At 42.2% G+C, this 20,760-nt stretch overlaps 1 protein-coding gene across 1 annotated transcript in view; it reads right to left on the bottom strand.

Annotated features, from left to right (window-relative positions):
* The window catches only part of fndc3a (fibronectin type III domain containing 3A), a 43,730-nt gene that overhangs the window by 19,665 nt on the left and 3,305 nt on the right, over nucleotides 1-20,760 (bottom strand). Inside the window, exons 2-3 of the mRNA XM_069668408.1 lie at nucleotides 20,364-20,507; nucleotides 9,254-9,329 (exon numbers count right to left, since the gene is read on the bottom strand). Coding sequence (XP_069524509.1) covers nucleotides 9,254-9,329; nucleotides 20,364-20,474 — 187 coding nt within the window. The 5' untranslated portion in view covers nucleotides 20,475-20,507. The remainder of the gene's footprint in view (nucleotides 1-9,253; nucleotides 9,330-20,363; nucleotides 20,508-20,760) is intronic.

A 20,760-nucleotide genomic window follows, 5' to 3' on the forward strand; every position in this document is an offset into this window, starting at 1 on the left:
GCGTAAGAAGAAAGAAGGCACAACTCAAAGAGCAGCCATAACAGGCCTTTGACTACAGAGGTTGGCCTCTGGCCTGTGGGATGATACACAGAAACCTCCCACTTCTAACCTCTAGCACCTCCTCCTCAGGTGCTGAAGTCCAGGCTCCAGCTCTCCAGGGAGAGACACAGCAAGGGAGTTTTGTTATGCAGACAGGTGCCAGTTAGATACGAAATGTGTTAGAACTAAATCAGTCTAATACAACAAGAAATGCCATAAATATTACATAACTCTCCAGCTAAAGTCCAGTTGAAAGTAATTAAGAGAGGGTGGATTCAACTTCTTGGTCCTTTGTAAGTTTGAGCTGCTCTAGGATTGCATTTTGTCCATCCCATTTATATTGAGGCTATAACAAATATAAGACACACCTTTCAGTGTAATGCTGTAACATTCAAAGTCTCTGTATTCACAGGTTTCCTCCAATCATGTTCTTCATTTCAGCAGCCAGTGTTCCCCTGTAGCTGAAGTGGTTTAAAGACCATCACTAATGTCGACGCAAAATGATCCATACAATAAGAACAATAAAACATACATGCAATAAGATATTTCTTTTGCCTGTCTCCATCACAGGATCAGTTCTTAATATTTATAGGGGAGAATATGACAAAGAACAGCCAGGTGACAGGTGCCTACATCACTGGCCACATCACTGGCTCTATGATCATAGGTGCTTAATTCATGGCTTGACACAGGAATCCAAACCAACAGGCAACGCTGTTGATGAACTAAATGCCAATAATTATTCGTTTCAACAAGATTGATGGTAGAGCGGACAGACAGCAATGGTGAAATGATGCGACATGTTTGGTTGACAGAGCTGAGCTGAAGTAAAAGTCTGACCTGCTGTGGCAATTCAATGAAATGTATTTATAATCAGCAGTTAAGTTATATTTACCATATAGAGGACAGAAAAGGCTAACTCTTTCATACTGTTTGTACTGGTCACTCATGATGGGGCAATATTTATTTCTGCACCACATTTTGTCCCTAGAAATGTCGCTACTCGGGCAGGCGAACGACCCATGAAGAATACGGGACAGGAAGAGAGGTAACACAAGGCTAAATATTGGTATGGCATTTCCTACCTAGACTGAGATACTTTTTTGACAAGCCAGGACAACAAAGAGGCCGTGCGTTCTACTAGACAGGTAAACAACTTATTTATCTATAAAAAAGGCAAAAAAACAAATGCGTCCACAATACTTCACGACATCAAAATACGTCTCACTTTATTGTTTTCAATGAGACAGCCTGAAAATACCGACTGTGGGTTTAAAACTGGAATTCTTTTTAAAATAAATTCAGCATAACAGACATTTCTCAACAGTCAGTGGAGCGCTGTGTCTCTGTACTGTTGGTTGGAAGACAAAATTATTTTGACTGCAACCATCTAATGTCAGTCTCAGTTTACTACTTTCTGTTTCCAAAAATCATTGGGAGTATACTGTATTAGTCTCCCTGCTAATGGACTTAATTTGCCAGGACAGATAGCAGGTGGGCCTTTTATACTGAAATCAAAAGGGCAACAAGCTTTGAAGCCCCTCTCAGTGCACCGAGCCAGCAGACTGATACAAAGTCTCATTTCCCCGCATGAGGACCAAAATCCCAATCAGGCAGCATGGGAGGGCTCAGCATGAATGAAGGCAGTCACACTGCCTCCGCTCTCATTGATTTCAGATAATATCATTTGTGTGGGAGTTCAAAGTACGTACTGTTAACTCCACTCACTTTAAGACTAATAAATTATGATGTGCCTACAGCAGGTGCCGCTGTGCACCTGCTTGATGACTGATTTGTTCAACTCGAGTAAGTGCCAATGCTGACTAACAGGAAATCTGATGAATCACATTAGCACTCAATATGCCATTGTTTGTCTGTTTATAAGGCTTCTTATGTACCAACTTAGGGACTGTAAAGAGAAGAGGACAAGCAGAACGCATAGGGTGAGGAAGGGAGGATGAGGGAGCCGCACACATCTTAAGAGAGAACGAGAGAGAGAAAAGGAGAGAAGAGAGGTAGGGTGGAGAATGGGGGAAAAAAACACCCACTCTTTTACATCAGACTGACGCACGAGTGCTGACAGAGATCAGATAGAAAAGGCCACATCCCCCTCCCCCTCCCCTCCCCTCCCCTTGAGTCAACTGGAGCATTGGTTGTGCTGACGTGGCCGTGGAGTGCCAGCCTTCCAGAGGAAGCAGCCACGGGAAAAACATCAGTCCTCCTCCTCAAAACGGCAGGCTGCTACTGAGCCAGGAATAGCCACAAACAAGCTGCCTGTTTTGGCAGTGTAAACAGAGGCTAGGCAACACTTAGGAAACTCCATCATCTCCCGTCAACATCACATAACCCGTCCTCACCTCCCCGCCTCCGGAGGCAGGCCGAATGGATTAACTGGTGCAGCGTGTCTGTGTCGAGAGGGGGCTGGAGGTTGACGTGGGGAGATGGGGATAATTGTTCAGTTAGGGTGAAAAGGGGAGAGGGAGAGGCTTTATCAAAGGACACGTGTCCACACGTTCATACACAAACACAGATGCGCAAGCGTGTTAAGGCCACTTTTAGCATCCACCTGTTTCCTCTTGTCTGAAAATGGATATAGATCTTAACAAACAAGTGGGACTTCACGCAGGTTTTCTAAAGCTTACTGCAAATGGAGCAAACCTGCCAGACGTGACTCTGAAATAACAGCAACAAACCAAGCAGACTGTCAGGTTAGATCGGATGTTTAAATGAACCCTCAATTAGATGCGGAGAATAAAAGGCGAGTTAGATTAAGCCTGGCTGGTTTACGAGAAGAGTCAAAAAGAAAATAACACAGACGGGAGGACAAGAGTGAGACAGGTAGAAAGACAGAGAGACAGAGTGGTTTCATATGGGAGCTTTTAATAAGCTCTCAATGGCAACATGATGAACTGTGAGCCTATAAAGATGGAGCGGGCTTGATTATTAATTAGAGCTAATAAATTGTCTCCATCCACAAATAAAGAGGGGAGAGAGGATAGGAAAGGGAGGGCGAGCAGATTAACTGACAGAGGCTAATAATCACAGCTAAGCACGGGAAACAGGCTAAGTACTGAACTGTCAACATCCCAAAAAGTACTAATTGCAAGTTAGAACCTTAACCTTGAATTTTTAGGGACGATACTGGGGCAAATGGTTCTGTATATAGCATGGCACACTTCCCTTGCAGGCAGGGGAGATCTTCCATCAATTAAATGGGTAGTAATTTTCAGTCAGCGTAACATTCTATTAGCAGATTAGGAAGGATGTGTACGCTCTTCCTCCGCCTGGCTACTTCTCCACAACATGTCTGTAAGCATCAAACCGCTGCCGATCCCGGCACTGAGAGGACGGAAGCAAGTGGAAACAAAGTAAACGGGTACTCTGTGTTGATCTGTGTGCAAACAGGAGCCTGAGGGAGGAAGCTAGACAGTAAACAACAGAACACGTTAATAAAATAGCCAATATTTTAGGTGCTGGACAAAGTCTGAATTCCTGATATTTTAAGGCAAACTCATGGTTCGTTCAGCCCCACTGGCATTAATGACGTTTACAGAAGGGGAGGGAATCAGTAACCTTCATGCTTGTGCTTATTACAGAAAACCACGCTGCTGCTGCTGCTGCTGCTCTCAGCCAAACGGAAAAGGGACTGTTTTTTTGAAATAATGAATTATTTGGCTCTGTTCAGGATATGACGATTTCACCCTAAAACCACATTCTCCCTCTGTTACAAAAGCTAACCTCTCAAACCCGGTGATGTTGATTATTTAACGCGTACAAAAACAGCTGAGTGGACACGCAACTGTCCTGCTCCGGACATCCCACCCTTGACTAAATTTAGAAGAAAAACAAAAGCTTTTTTATTTTTAACACGCCTCCCTCTCTTCATCTTCTCTCATCCTCTCTACCCTTTTTCCCTCTCCCATGGTATGAACGCAGCTATGGGAGAATGAGTCACAAGCTCAGTCATTCTTGGAGCTACACACTGCAGAAGCTGTGAATGAACCGCGTCTGTGTGTGTGTTCGCACGCACATGTTTGTGTGCATATACTTGGTGTTAGGTGGGGGAGGTGGGTAGTATAAAAATCAAGTGCTAATGTGGCTAATGTGTCTAATGTTTGCGGTCCATTTATGTGAACCATATGTGGGGAGTTTTTTGTCTGGGAGAGGGGACATGCAAACACCCCACAATTGTGCGAATGGCCTTTAATCTTAATATGATCATGCAAACCCATGCACATGTTCTATGCTTTGCATTCCCTATTAAAATAATGGACCAGCCACTGGGAGCACAAAAACCTGAGCAACCAGCCACCCAGTGCAAGGCCATTGTTACATGATGGTTCTGTGTCCTTGCTGCCCACTCACCAGCCACAACATACACTCAATGAAGGCTTTGAATATATAGAAGGGTGGGAAATAATGGGAAGGGAGGAGCGACAGAGTGTCATTGAACATAATAAGCGATAGTATGGAGAAAGGACAGACATTGTTTGGAGAAGCTGATATGGATATTTCTGACAGTTTAGCTGCTGATGTTTTCTTTTCAATTAAATTTGAACATTTGCTTATAAAATATGGGTAATAAAGTTAAAAATCCTGCCTGGATTTCTGGTACAATTTGTTGCAGGCAGGGTTGATTCATCATCGTAAAGTCCTTTGTTCTTTAGCAGGAATAAGATGACTTCATCTCTGCTGACAACAAAACATTATGATCTTGAATTGTGCAGTCACTCTACTTCCAACCTTAGATGTAAAGAAAAACTTACAATACTTATCGCATAACTTGCTTCCATAGACGGCAGTTCAGTCCATTAAAACTGCTCTCTACACACCCAAACCCATGTGAGACTAGCATGGGCCCTTTCCGCGACTTTCTGAAACTGACATCTGACATCAACACCCACTTCACGCCACGATCCGCCAGCTGTGCAGACATGAGGGTGTAAGCTGGGTTTAAACTTGTCTCTTAAGACCCCTTTTGTTTCATTTGTTAAACAACTATTTGTGACACTTTTTGTGAGAGAGCATTATTATCAGTGTGGTCCAGGAGAGAGTCTTAATATATGGGTCATCCCAGTATTTAAACTTGATTGCCATTTCATCCGCTTTCAAGTGTGGCTGTATGGATCAGTTATAAACATGTGTGCCTTCTAACATGGTTGGTTAACACACCGTACAACTGACTGCTTTCCGAGAATAACCAGACTGTAACACTCTCAGGCTATTCAACCACTGTTTTCACTTAAACATTAAAACTGAAACCTGTATTAAACAGAAACATGTTTAAACCTACTTGGCAATAAACCCCGATTCTGTTTCTGATTCTGACTATTGTCTATTGTTGAAGTAAAGCTTAATAAAAGTAAACTCCAGTGTAATATTGAAAATTTCAAGACAGACTATGAATAGATGGAAATGAGAGTGAACATAGCTGCAGCATCATGAGGAATGAGACGAGGTATTTCACAGTTATGGTCTCGGAGATAAGGGATAAGTAGACAGATGGGCTGAATGACCAACCAGTATCTAACAGAGAGACATGGCAGAGGACACTGTCATCGTGGCTACAAACTGAGCCAGGTGTTCACATACAAATGTGCAACAGACACACACAAACACACACCAGCACACATACACAGTCTTTAGCTCCCTGTTGAGATGCCAGAATGGCTGTCTTGGCTTTAGAGGGAGAAAGCACATCTCTATCAGGCTCAACAAGCCCAGAGGAACTCGCCGGTGCTTTCAGCCATCATCCAGAGACTGAATCATCCAAAGTGATGTGAATCAGCGGCAGCCGAAGTCAGATGAAGAAGTGGATCTAATCAACCCAATGGTCCTGATGCTGACTTGCCTCTTCAGTCACCAAGATTATCAGGTGGTCTTTCACTTGGTGCCAGTGGTACAGCCGTCAGATCTACCGTGGCTGCTGCTGAGAAAGGCCAACACATGGAGTGCTGGGGGTCTGGGCTGCAGCTATGAGGGCATGTCCACTCACATAAAGAACTCCCCTTATGGCAAGAAGGATAGCGAGAGCAGGATGATGTTAAATGGCCACTCTAATTAGCCCCCGTTGCTAAAGGCCCCTCCTCCAAGGCAGATATCACAAAGGCAACTGCCTTCTATAAACTGCATTTTACAAGACTGTCTGTTCAAATTAGGCAGGCTGTCATGCGCTAAAGTGTAGCAATTACGCACATCCAGCTGCTAAAAATACATGATTGAACACACACATTGGGGCGGGATGGAGCAAATTCTGAGTAAGACGAGTAAACCAGATCGTCCTGGCTCTGTAACAATGTCACGCTGTCCCTGTCAGTACACACGAGGGTTAAAGTTGAAAGCATGCATATGTACAACCGACACTTAAGTGAACAGGGAGAGTATGTTGTTATGAACACACAACAAACCAAACCAACCAACCACATGCGCATACATGCATGCCCGCACAAACACACTCTTCTTCCTCCCTCCTTGCACCGCAAGCGGTGAGTCATCCCTCTATTCACGTCACCGAGAGATGAGTGCAGCCTGTGACAGGCCAGTTAGTAGCAGTCACACTGATCTATGTGGCACCTCTCAGCTCTTTGTTTCTCCTCTGATGGAGAGACCATGTATGCTCGCTCCCCATTAGGAAGGTTTACTCAGCTCGTAATGGGGGGCCGGGGTGGGAGCTCAGTCAGACAGGAGTAGGGAGAAGAGTTCCTGCGTGATCAAACTGTATGATGGCTCCCTGCCTGGGCAGCATCACTTTACTTCACTGCCTTTGCTCCTTTTTCATTTAAACCTGAATGCCTAAGTCCTGTTGCAAAGGCCTATTGTCCCCATTGATATTCATATATGTCACAAGGCAATGCACAGTCCAAGGATACAGACAAGAAATACAAGTGACTCAGTCATGAGATATAAGCACTGCTCTATACTTAGGTCATTACATTTAAGCTGAAATGTCAAGTAATGACGTACTGTGGTCACACAGAACAACAACTTAAATCGTTATCTGCTGTCATCCTTCGATTTGCGTACTTTTCTTTATCAAATCAAATTAAACGTTTAAGAGGAAAAAAAAGTGGCCTGTGATCTAACAGAAATGTCAGTGCATGGAGAGATGTCAGGAGCAAACCATAAACAAAGCAAATCATGTTTTGGGTTTGTGTTAACCCGGACGACTACATTTTGTCATAATCGTTTACAATTATTGCCCCACAGCTCTGCCTCCTACAACTACTCCAGCTGTCTTCCGTTTACAATGTCAGAGGCGTATTGGAGCCAGACTTCATTGTTGCTGTCACAAAGCCAGAGCAATCACCAACAATTGGAGAAAAGGAAATGACTGTCATCAGGACAAATAGGAATGTAACAAATCTTACTCAAACACCGCCTTTCTGTCCCAACTCCTCTACCAACACACTGTAATTAAACCATGCTTATTTTACAATATGATGGTCTTATCAGTGCACAGTTTATCATCTGTCAAATTAAGCAGGATTAGCAGCATCCCAAATAACATTTAGATAGCAAAGCAAATGAAGGAAAAAAAAAAACAGGATTTTTTTTCATGTTGGACACAAGAGTATGACGACCCGGGATAAAAATGTCCAGGATAAAAATGTAGTGGTGACACATTCTGTACGACTGGAAGTGTTGTAATAAAAAACATCAATAACAATAAAGTGGATGCATTTATGTGAAAAAATCATATTACACTTATATAACCCATTCTTTCAGGATGCACATTTTTTCTATACTGTCTGGGTGCAGTTATGTCATTGAGCAGTCTGGGAGCTGTGAGACATGACTGTCATCCTGTTATCATTTCTGTAAAAATACGTCAATGCTTCCTGACCAAGCCCCTCCCCTTTCACTGCACACACTGACGGAAGCTGAATGAATTAAGGTAGAAGGGGAGGCTGTTGAGGTTAAGCAATAACCTCGCTCTGTAAATCAGATAAGGCTTACACTTTTGAAACTCTTACACTCAATAAGATGCTCAGACTTAAGCACCTACGTGAAATTAGAATTTTATGAACTTCACTAACATTTATCAATGTCATGATTACATGAACATTTTTTGGGTGTCTATACTGAATTTAAAACAGCCTCTCGATTCATGATGATCTGCATGTACAGGCACAGATATTTAGAGTTCTCATTAGATTTTTTTTGGCACTTACAGACGCATAAATTATACTGAAGCAAAAAAATATCAGCTCATTCACATTTTAATACTCAGCCAAAGACAAATGTACAGCAAAAACCTCTTCCCTTGTTTTTAAGAGCCTATGCACGCTTTTGAAAAACTGCAAAAAATAGTTTTTGTCAGATTATCAAATTAAATGTCAAAATTAATAATTGCAAGAAATTTGCAGCTCGAAAAATAATAAAAAACGTTGTTTTGCACATGTGAAGTCTCATGCATAAAACAATATGCATGAGTTTTATATATTTTCTTTGCTCATTATTGTGACATATGTCAACGCAACATTTTTTTTAACTTATTTTATACTATTAACCTTAACTATATCTCACAGGCTATATGTTTTCCATGTCTGCTGTTGTATTTAGACACCTCATTTTAGCTTTGCATATACAGCAGGGTATAAGCAGAGCAATAAGCATATTAAGTGAGCCACACATTTCTCGGGCTCTCGGCAGCTCTGTGATGAGTGCAGTCAAGAAGGCATTTGTCTTGCGGTCACAATGCCTGAAACGCGCACAATCACAATATGTTTCTTTCCTCTCTGGAGCACTCTCTGCTGGAGCAGTAGAGCTTTGCCCACAGATTATACTGCACCCCTGGTAGAATTTTGCAGCAAAAGCTACAACCAGTACTGGTGCTGTTCAATGCAATGGAATGTTGCTTCTACTCATATTTAGTAGGTAACGCTAGGACTTTTTTTGTATCTTATTCAGCCTGTGGTTTTTGGAATTATATCTTAACCACATTTTTAGAGACGGTTGGATTGTATGAAAACACATGATCAAACCGTATGATTGACCAATGCCTTTAAAAATGTTGTTGTAGCTGTTATTATAAGCACTCGTCCTTTTCTCTGGACTAAAACACATTGATTTCTGCAAAGGAGAGATTTACAGTTTCCTTTGTTTGCAGTAGAGGTTAATGAGTGGATACGTTATGTGTCCAGATATGTTCAAATATTTATATATATTCAGAATCACACTGAATATACATGGAAAAAGAGAGCAGCTTTCTTACCTGTGATACACTGAAACTGTCCATCCTCTCGTCGAATAGTGAAGGCCTCACCTGGGTTTACCTGCACCAGGATTACCTGTGGAGAGACAGAGCAACATTTCATTTGAATATCTAAGTTTACACTCGCTCTGCAAAGAGAAACCCTTTTTGTACATTAACAACTTCACTGTAAAACAGAAACTGCAGGTGACACGTATTTGTAAAAGTCGGTCGAGCATTGTGCAAATTCAAGATCTTGCAAAGTTTCCTCCACGGCTGTGGTGTGAAAACAAGCAGCAACATGTCTGTGAAAAGCACCAAATTGTCTGGTGTTCACAATAAGGCCAACATCATATCATAGTGGGGGAAAAAGCATTTCCCATCTGTCCATTAAGAGCATTTCTAAAATGCCTAATGCATAGGGAGGTAAGAGCAATATAAATAAGAGAGCTTTAAAAAAAAAACACACACACTTAATTTAACTTTCCATTACATTAATTGTTAGAGAAAATGTTACGAACCACAGAATCAGAGATATTGACTGAGAGCAGGACTGACAGACTGTGGGGGCTGAGGTGGTGGCAAGCTCTCCAGTGTGGACTGTTGTCCTGATTTAATATAATGTTACTGAATAATTAACTTAATCTATTTCAATCACATCATCCATAGAATCTGGGATTGTTTCTGAAAATGAGCAGTATGATAAATGTATAGATTTTACATCAAATCTTCTCTGATAAACAACCTAAGAATAGTAGGAACATTCAACATGTTGCTTCAAGAGGAAAAAGCAAAGAATCTGATCATTATTCAAACCCACCTTTAACATGCTTCCATGTCTTAAAAGATTGATTTTGTCAACTTTCAAAAATGTCAAAGAAATTATGCTTTGTAATCAAACTGTTCCTCCACGTACTTCTTTAAATGTCTTCTTGAATTATAAGCTTTAACCATGAACCTAACAATTCTTAACTGTTACTATCTCAGACCATCATCACTGTTAGACATATCAGGTACACACTGCTCCCCTACACTGAGTCATGCTGCTTTTGTCATTAAAAGAAAAGACTTGAGCATCAGAACAAGAAATATCCTGATAAAAAAAAAGGAACTTTTCAAAGCATTTCAACATCTCTGACAACGCTACCTTCTTTTGACAATAACAGAAAAAGCTTAAATAATAAAATAAACTGACAATGTTTTTCACTGACCTAATCAACAGGTCAGATTATTAATAAACATCAAGATACTGTGAAACTTCTCCCTCTGAATGCTCTCACATTCATCACTCTTGACTTGTTCTTATAAACTCCAAAATAACACATGACTAGGTTTTAGTTGCCCGGCAATGTGTGTGGGCGCTCGTTACCTCACTCTTGTGGAAGTCGCTGTCATAGAATCTACACTCCCCTGGCAAAGGGCTTTGGCTATGGTTGTCTTCAAGCACAGAAATCATCAGCACCTCCATCTCTGACACTGCTCCCATTCATGTGCTCAGCAGGGAGAGGAAAGAGCCCTTTGACTGCCACACACACAGAAGCTCATATGTTCATACACACCCACACAGGCAGCGTCAGCAGTGTGGATGGTGGTGGGGGGTGAGGTTGGGAGAATGGGAGGGGGGGGCGTAGAGGAGAGAGGGAGGTCTAATTGAATCAAAGTCTAGGCACTTCACAGTCGGGTGCATGTGCATGTTTGTTGTTAACCCCATTCTGTGGGAAGCAAACTATTACACTACACTTTAATCTACACGTTGGAAGTTACATGTGAAATCAGTGCTGACACATTCATCGATGTTCAGAAAATATAAAAGGAAAGAAATTTAGCTTGCAAAAAATCTGACTGCTACTTACTGTTGCCCGCATCGCTTTCTCATTCAGGCGTTGCTTTTATGCAGTCACAGATCCTCCAGGGTCTAACAGACCCTCCACAACTTCACCCAACCCTCATGAGAAATCACATGACCTACGATGCTAACACATCTGGCTGGGCTGGTCTTTTACACCCTCCACTTCCATCAACTCCTGCACAAAATCCAGAAAGAAACCGGCGTGAAGCGAGGCGTGCAGCAGGAGCTATGTAGGCGGATGGGGCTTAGTCTCTCCCGCTGGATGTAGCCTTCACAGAAAGTGTGGCGTGAATCTCATGTTTGCTTAGCCTGGTTCAGCCTCATCTGCTCCATAGCGGCACTCTCTGCAGCAGGCGGCTTGTTCACTCTTGCCTCTGGCTCCAGTGCAGCCTCCCTACCGTCAGTATCCACAGCAACCCCTTCAACAAATAAGCCACGGCGATGTCCGCGCCAAACCTTCAGAGAAGGGATTGAAACCTTATCAGCAGTGGCCACTCTCCGGAAAAGGAGGCGGATGAACCCAAGAAAACAGGACCAAATATGAGAAGGAGTGGATGATGTCTCAGTTTTCTATTCAGTTTCCTTCTTGCCTCTGTCACTGACTGTGTGCCAGCTCAGTTAACGCCTGCTGTGCTCCTTAATATGGTTAATTTCAAAAGCATTCCAGCGGGGTGTGATCATAGCACAGCTGAGCCGGCAAAGGTATAAGGGTTCCACAGCGTGGGGAGTCCTTTGTTCTGCCTTTTTTCACAACAACAACAATGGCGTGAGAGAGCTGAGCGACCCACGCAGCTTCTGAGGCTGACATATACGACTACGCTACAGTCCCTCTCCCTCCCTCCCTTCTCTCCCTCCCCCTCATACTCTCTCTGGCTCCCTCTCCCATTCACAGAGTGACATGCCATACACCCTCTCTTAATACTCCGATCGATGTGAGAGGAGATGAGGTGGTGGGAGTTCAATTGCAGAGCTTCAGCGCTAGCGACAATTGCACCCTCCAGTTCTCTACTGTCTTCAAAGATCACAAAGCAGCCCACTGACAGTCAAAACAGGGGCACTATTTGTACGGCGACACAATAAACAGAGCTCGCAAGTATTCACCGCTTCCGAACATCTGTCCTCATTCATGCTAAATGGATCATTCCTTAAAGCGACAGTGCTGATCACTTGATCAGCATGTGCCGAGTTCACAGACGCTCTGCGTCACTGATACTGCTGAGAAAGGGTGCACCTATGGCACATGCTCCACAGAGTTAAATCCAGCCGTTTGGTTTTACTCGGTGTTAAATAAAAAAGCTGGATTTAAGGGATTAGATCAATATAACCACTTGCAGCAACGATCAAGGTCCTAGAATAGCAGGCTTATAAAATAATATGACTTCAGGGAAAAAAGGAGTAAAAATTAATTTTCGAAAGAACAATGGTAGAAAAAACAACACTACATATATATACATATATTATAATCCAACATAGCTCACATCACAATCAAGGTGTTATGGATCAAATCAAGAAATAAAAACAGTTTTTTCCCAAATTCTCTATTTTTACAGTAATTATAAAAAAAAAAGGATTATATTTAAAATATATATTTAATTGCAGCACACAGTAGAGATTTAATCACGTTCATCTTCTCACCTGCACCTGCTTGAAGCAGCTACCTATCATAGTTAGCCTTATCCATACACAAACCAAACTCATATTTCCATCGAAGCTCAGCACTAATACATTTGGGAATGTTACATTTATTGCAAAATACATCAGAGCTCTTGCCAAGCAAAGCCACTGCTATAGATGATGCTACCGCTGAATGTGTAGCTGCTATCACAAACCTAACGCAGACCGACTTCATCTGGAAGTGGATAGATTCTGATTCAGTGCTCGGATGCTGCAAAGGTTACTTTTCACACAGCTGACTAAGCACTGTAATGTGTGACGGTTTCCTGGTCACATTCACAACAGGTCTGATCTTAACAGAGGTCTGCATGGAAGAAAAATATATCAAGAGAACAGGAAGCATGAAAATCAGATAAACTGCCACCAATTCATAAAACAGTATGTCCCGAAGTTCCCACTGTTGTAAAGATTTGCGTCCATGAAACCCTGTGTAAAGAGAGTGTGGATCAATTAGCACACACTGTCACACAGACGGCCGCTGCTGTGTTTTATTACCCCGGAGAATAGGCTTGCTCTCTGCGTTCATGGCTGTTAGCTCTGACGTTTCTCAGCTGCTGGTGACTCAGAGTTCAGGTTTCTCACTATTTGTTCCTCCTAATTGTTTACTGCGTGTTGATGTGACATAGCAGCTGGGTGGACCGGAAACAGGAGCCAAACGACACTGGGAAAATCCTGGCAGGAACTAACGCAGGTGATGGCATATGCTTACGTGTGCAATAGTAATTCAAGGCAATTTGATGATTCTCCGCCCTCAGTGACCCCCCTGGAAATGTTACATGACAGTAGGAAACAACAGCTGGGGAATAAAATCTTTCCAAGAGCTGTTTATGCCGTAGCAAGGCCCTATGAAAATGTCTTATCTTCTTATCTATACTACGTCAGAGAATATAATCTCTTACATGTATTCCATCATAAAATCATAAAGTGTTTCCTAAGCACATAGCCAACCATGTACATCAATGCATTATCTGAAACCTGAGCCACACAGTATCTTCCATCAACCTTCTATGAACTCTGTTAATTACTGTACATGTTCACTGTCTCAGCATATTTCTATGAAAGGTCTCCAATGACTACTGATGGATGATGACTTTGGGCTTTGCATTAAAATATTAGTGTGTAGCTCAGGGCTCGACATAAGCACTGGCCCTGTGCCCGACGGTACGTTTGTAACCCCCCCCCCCCCCCCCGGGCCAGTAGATAAAGCATTTAACTGGACCGATGTGCCAGTTGGATCCACTAGCCCACAATGTACAAAATATAGTAGCCCTCCCGAGATTCACAGTCCCGATGGACGGGACTGATTTCTACGCAGAATCCCGCAGTGTTCACCATCCGATGTCAGCATCACTGCAGGCACTTTGACTACTGCTGTCAACAACACATTACACGCTAGTTGTTCCACTAACGCCAGAGCAACTGTCATTCTAGAACACGCTAATTGACGTTAGCAAGCTACCACGGACTAGTCAAATGTTCTTAAAAACCCCTATTCCTGGTCAGATGCCAGGAGAAAGGGCAAGAGTTGAAAAAAAAAGCACAGTGCACTGGATTATGAAAAAAAGAGGAAAACATAGGGGTGGGTGGTACACCAGTTTCAACAGCCTACCGTTAATGGTGTCACGATCTGCCACTGACATGGATTTTGCAAGACAGTCATTACCGGGATAAACAAACATTTTAGTTCTTACAAACGCTGATGACCCGCGAAACACCAATAGCAGTGTTTCCCACACATAGAAACAGGAAAAGTCTGTCTGATATCACATAGTGCAGCTTTTTATGAGCGCACAGAGTGAACTGACCGCTGTGCATGCAGAGTCTGTGTGTCACCTGTAAACTGTAAACATGCGCCATCGAGACAAACAGGCAGTTACGTGAGGTGGTTAAGTGTGTGTATTTCCGTTATCAGCGCAAACTCGTCCCGGTGCACGTAAACGGATCGCTCACGGAGCGGTCGTGTCGCGAACTGTTTACTTTTAACGTCTACACCTGCAGCTCACACATAGCGCGAGGTGGTGTGTGTGCCAACAGAAAGTAGGAGACGGTATGCTTTTGTATGAGTTTATTATAGTTCCTCAACTGAACACATATTCAGGAATAAGAACACTAACATAAGGAGAAACTAAATTTTATGTTAAAATGATACCGAAATAACAAATTATTTCAGGACCAGTGGTTTTAATGGCAGGGCCAGTGAATTTGGAAAGTAACTAGCCCGTTGTGCCAGTGGGAAATTGTGCTCATTGTCAACCCCTGGTAGCTTATTGTGTGCAAAAGGGGCAATAGAAAGAGTACAAAAGAAAAAACATCTATATTTCTTTCTCCATAGGGTTAGACTTCTATCACATAATATGCCGTTTCACAGAGTAAATCAAGGACTGAAACTGTTCCAGCATTGGCCTTGATGCATGATTAGGATCACTGCCCTGCTAAACCATTAGATTAGCACCCTAATAAGAATACTATGAAAAACTCACTGAATTCACTTGTGTGTGGCTCTGGTCTTTGCTCCCTTTAATATCACCTGTATAATGTCCCACAGTCTGACACCACCGGGGATTCACCAAGGAAATGGTGTTAGATAGATGATAGGTTGTGGATGTCCTCATACAGAGCTCTCTACTACTACTCTTTTTGTGTTCACATTATTTTTCAGCTCATGGATTCTGAAAGTCTCATAAATTTCTGCAAACTCCGGGCATGCTGTCGTGTACTTTTTCACTCCTCAGGAGAACCTTCCATCTGGCTCCTCGGCCGCAGAGCCCAGACTTGTGAAATAATGTAGACTGTAGTCTTTCCAGAGGAATCGCTTATCATGGCCAGGGCACTATGTACTTGTTTGAGAGTTGTCCTTGAGTTCCAGGTTAGACCCTGGCAAAGATCATTTTTGGGTTGGTTACTTTGTTTGGTCAGTCAACCTGCTCCAGGCAAAGTCCACGCACAAAGTTTCCCCCCTTTTTTTTTTTTAATGATGAAGCCTTATGCTCCCCTCGTGATTTTTAAACTAAGATTTGTGGTTCATGCTTTCTCTCAGGTTTGTCTCCTTCCATACATCCAGCCAGACAGTGTTTGCAGTAAAATATTGATGACAATATTCTGATCTTATCATTTCAAATAAAGAATAAAACTGAAACTTGAATGTTAACACGTAATGTATTAGTGTTAGTTTTATTGAGCTGGCTTAAAGCTCTCAGGGCAACTCTTGATCGCTGCAGCACTTGTACTTACAGTGTTATTAAGAGGGACTCAGTTCAGTATTAGTATTGATTGATTTGCTTGATAAAATATTCCATAGCACCTGTTTCTGCTCTGAATATTCTGCAGTAATGATTTTATGGCTTGTCTCTCTGACTTAGAAGAAAGTGTCCTAAACACTGCTGAGTCACGCTCTGTCCACCTCCTCACGATAGCTGACAAATAGTGGGCTCACCCCCATCTCCACAGATGATTCAGTGGCTGACCAGGAGACAGGCAGTGTGGGTTGCATTTTTGTCACAACATCTCAAGCCCTTTGGCAACTTGTGATGGGCACATGTCCAAGGCCCTGTCTCCTGTGTCTGGCTATAGCATACGAGGCCAGCACCAAAGACGGCTGAGTCGGGAGTGAGGTCTCACTATCCCACAGTAACATTAGCCCACGCATGGCACGTAGCCACCAGCAGACCACGCACTCATGGCTGTGTGCTCCCTGTTCAATTTGTGTAGTTACTATTTAATGCAGAGTGTTCTCTCACACATAGCAAACATAATAGGTTTTTTTTATTTTCAAATCTAATAAAAAAGAAGATTTTAAAAACCCATGGTTGAATTTCTACTCCATTTACTATTCTCTATGCAGGCTTTAAAGATTTAGTAATTAAATACATTTCCCAACAGGTCGGTTTTTACAGTAACTACTCAGCAGCAACGACTTATAACAGAGAGTGGAAACAACTGCCAATGAACCATTTCTACTAATGGCTCATCAAATTTTTCTCAAAGGTGTTTTTATCACTAACAGACTCGAGTAACAAACAGACCTAAAAACCATCAGCACAGAAGAACATGAAACAGTAAATGGAAGGTCTAATGAAGAAGAGTAATGTGCAAATGGAAGAAAACGTACATAACCATCAGCACAAAAAAAGATAAGTACATGAGCCATTAGCTGGGCTTAAACATTGACAGAAACACGCTGATTCATCTGTTACCAATTTAGCAACAAACCAAACATCATGAGCAGATAAAACTTGGAGGGGAGGGGGGTTTAAATGGATGGAAGCAGTGAATCATACTGTAGCCAAAGTCATCTCTATAAAGGAATCATCTCAGGTAATGACCCCAAGACAACAGCTTCCTCTCTGACTCAGAATAATTGGTCCAACAGAGCGTTAATACCAAGCCAAGACCGGGATAAAGAAACCAAGAACAAAGAATGAGGTGTCCTTGCAGCTTCTCCAGCTAAAGGTCAGAAACGGCGGGGTCAGCCATCGCTGTGAATCCTCTTCACTGTCACCGCGGCCCTGCCTCGCTCTGTCAGGGCCCAGACCCCTCCAGTGGTTCCTGCTCCTCACTCTGCAGCTGTCATTATATTTACACACCTCCTCAGACGCACAACACTCAAAAGCTCGTCTGTATGTTATTCACAGCAATACTCGAGCGACTATTCTTGAAAAGCCCCGATAATGCAAAATGAAGTCTGTTTTTGCATCAGGGTCTAAATTCATAAATAAACATAAAATTTGTTCATTAACTGTCATCAAACTGCCTTTGCTATGTGTGCTTTCACAAGGAACTAAAAAGTGCCTTAATAGGAGAATGCCCTGTATCTATTGCCATTTTACAAAGAGTATATTTGGGGTGGGAATCGCAGGGTAACTCACTCATGCTATACATGGCCCACGATAACGATAACATCACGATACAGAGATTCTGCGATAGTGATATATTGCAAGACAATCATATAATGAAATATCTGATTAACTGAAGAATTCAAAATGCCCCTAAAAAGGTGAAATGCAGAATTAATGTATTTATTCAGTGCAATTGGGTGTCAGTTTCACAGATTTGGACACAAATTGAGATAAACAATGATGCGGTGACTCAAATTGGCAGAAAGATCTGTTCAGAGAGCTCAATTTTTTTTAAATTAAAATATTGATATTTGGCGCCAGTGATACAATAATTGTATCTTCACCAGTTGGGACGTCAATATCTTGTGATATAGATATTTTGTCCCACCCCGAGAGAATATACACAGCCAGAAAGATAATGCAATGAAAGGGTGAATACAGTTAAAATCACAGACACTGCAATAAAAAGAATCCCATATGGAACTGATGTGTCAAAAAATGTAATTAAAAGTCAAAGTATAATTACATCAATACATAACTAAAGATAAATCAATACAGAATCCAAAAAAACCCCAAACATTTTGGTCTCTTTGCTCCTGAGCCTCAAACTTAGACTTAGACTTAGACTCAACTTTATTGATCCCTTTGGGATGACTCCCTCTGGGAAATTCAGTAACATGCAATAGCAAACATGAGTGTCCGTGTGAATGACCCGCCACTTCTTATCTAAATAAGTCCCACTCGGATAAAGGACATGAAACAAACACAAAATAGACACATTTAAACTATAACTGTACTCCATAAACCTTAGTGCATTATCTCTATTATGCTGCCTTGACTATAAATCTAAGCGTTACTTACAGGAGAAGTCACTCTGAGGCAAGGTGACAATGCTAGCATGAACACACTCACACCCAGCTCTGCACTGTCAAAAGACATGCACCCATATTGCATTGTTGAAAATGATTACCACTGATGGTTGATACTGACCCTGAAACCTCAATGTATAATTACTGAGAAATACATCGTAATGAGGGCTGCCCTTAAATTAGCCCTGTGTGTCACTGCCCATTGTTCGCTATTGTTGGTGTAACTGAAGGCCTAAATTTATGAAGGCACTAGTTCCGGCATACTTGAAATGTTGCCATTTATAATAGTGGTTTTCGGCTACCACCACTTAAACCTCATTTAATATATTTAATGGAAATCTAATACATCAGATCTTGGCTCTACAACAGTGGATTGTTGGGTATCTTATTGTAGACCCTGCGTCTGGGTACTGATATATCTGAGAGGAATAGCCTACACAGACAAAGCCATCTACCTGGGGTTAAAAAAACAAGAACTGCTCTGTGTTATCCGATACTTGTTATTCCTCCTCATGGGAACACATTGCAGTACATTTCAGCGATCATGAACATGCAGTGTCTCAAATTGGTCTGAGCAGCAGGGTGGTAATGATGTAAGCCAGGAAGGAACAGCAGCATGTTATTCTGCTGGCTTTCATAAAACACTGCAAACACTGACCGGGGACGAGTACAGGTAATCAGGTAACCTTTGTGGGAGGTGGTAAGGTAACTGAATTCCATGAGAACAACACTCTCACAGCCCAACACAACCAGCAAAATTCGATCTGTACGTGAACAAAGCCTGATTCAGGTGAGGGTTTTTCCACTGTGGAAAATGACAAGGCGGCTGGAAAGTCATGTTTATAGGGCAGCGCTAATATTAGCAAGTCTTATCTAGACAAACTGCATAAGACAGAGGAAATGACGGAAAAGATATCACTGTGGGTTCCATGCTATCCCCCAGGAAGTCACGGAAACTTAAGCAAATCGAACTGATGACCATCAAAATGACAGGAAAATCACCCAAGCTTGTCAGGGCCACTCAGTCTCACTCCGACACTGACAAGAGATGCCCACTACCCATAAAGCACCGCTATCCACTAACACTGCTATCAAAACTGAGAGAGATGTGGCTCATAACCAACGAGCACCTGTTGCCTATGAAACAATGTATATGTCCCATTAGCAGCTAAAGTGAGAACAGCAAAATTATTTGTTTTTTTCATTACTGATCTGAGTAAGAACCGCATCTGAAAATGTTTACAAGCCACTGAACACATGAGGTTTCACTAGAGGGAGATACTTTGTGCTGTTTTCAGTTACAGCAATTACAAGACTAAAGGAGATCAATTTTATGGCAACACAAAGAGAGACTTTTTTATGGACAATACAGCTGGCTTTGGGGTATTGTAATCTTCATGAGAAAATAACATAATTAAGCCAATTTATACAGCGACACCTTATATTCCAAAGTCATATTATAAAACAACTCTACATGCAGGATGTCAGACACCTTCGGGATTTATTATTGCATGACACACACACAACCCTGGCTTCAGCCTCTGCTGCACTACATATCAGACTGACTGAAGTGTTTCCACACTGTGCTGGTCAAACCAAAAACTATGCTACTGCTTTTAGTCTTACTACTTAAGAGTGTTTAAGTGTGCCTGCTAATTGTTATCCATGAATGTAGTGCATTTTAAGGCATCAGTTTCCAACGAATATTTTTCTGACAAGAAAAAAGCACATGCCTCATTTTTCATATTGTAGTCCTATTTTCCTTGAAGACACAACAGTTCAACAACTGTAGACCGGACGCCACAACAGACTACATACATTTGCTAAACGGCAACATAGCAGACTTGATTCAGCATGTGTGACATAAGTCAGAAAGACATAAGGGCAAAGGGGTCTGAAAGTACCTGCTGGGGGCCCTCCCCGTTGACCATAGTTGGGGGTGGTGGTGAGGCCAGGATTGGGAGTTCAGGGCTGAGAAGCTGGCCGGACTCCAGAGGTGGGGTGTGGTCTGCCATGTCTCCCTCATTCACACCACTGAAGAGGTGCTCCTGCAACAAAGGCAATCATGGTCAGTGGAAATGTACAAAGTAAACCACAAAGACTTGTGGTGTCATCGTCTTGAGTCTCCCAGCCGGTCAATTGACCTGTGCTGAAGACTACAATTACCCAGAATGCCCACAGGATGCAGCTTCTCTCCCCTCTCCTACTTCACAGTATGAGCACATACAAACCCACAACTGGACATTGTTGGGATGTGACTGCTTTGAAAATAATGAAAAACAAGTACACAAAAATCTGTAT

This window comes from Semicossyphus pulcher, unplaced genomic scaffold (assembly GCF_022749685.1).
Source record: "Semicossyphus pulcher isolate SPU_LCO1_2020_fin unplaced genomic scaffold, fSemPul1.0.p SCAF_19, whole genome shotgun sequence".
NCBI classification, from domain to species: domain Eukaryota; kingdom Metazoa; phylum Chordata; class Actinopteri; order Labriformes; family Labridae; genus Semicossyphus; species Semicossyphus pulcher.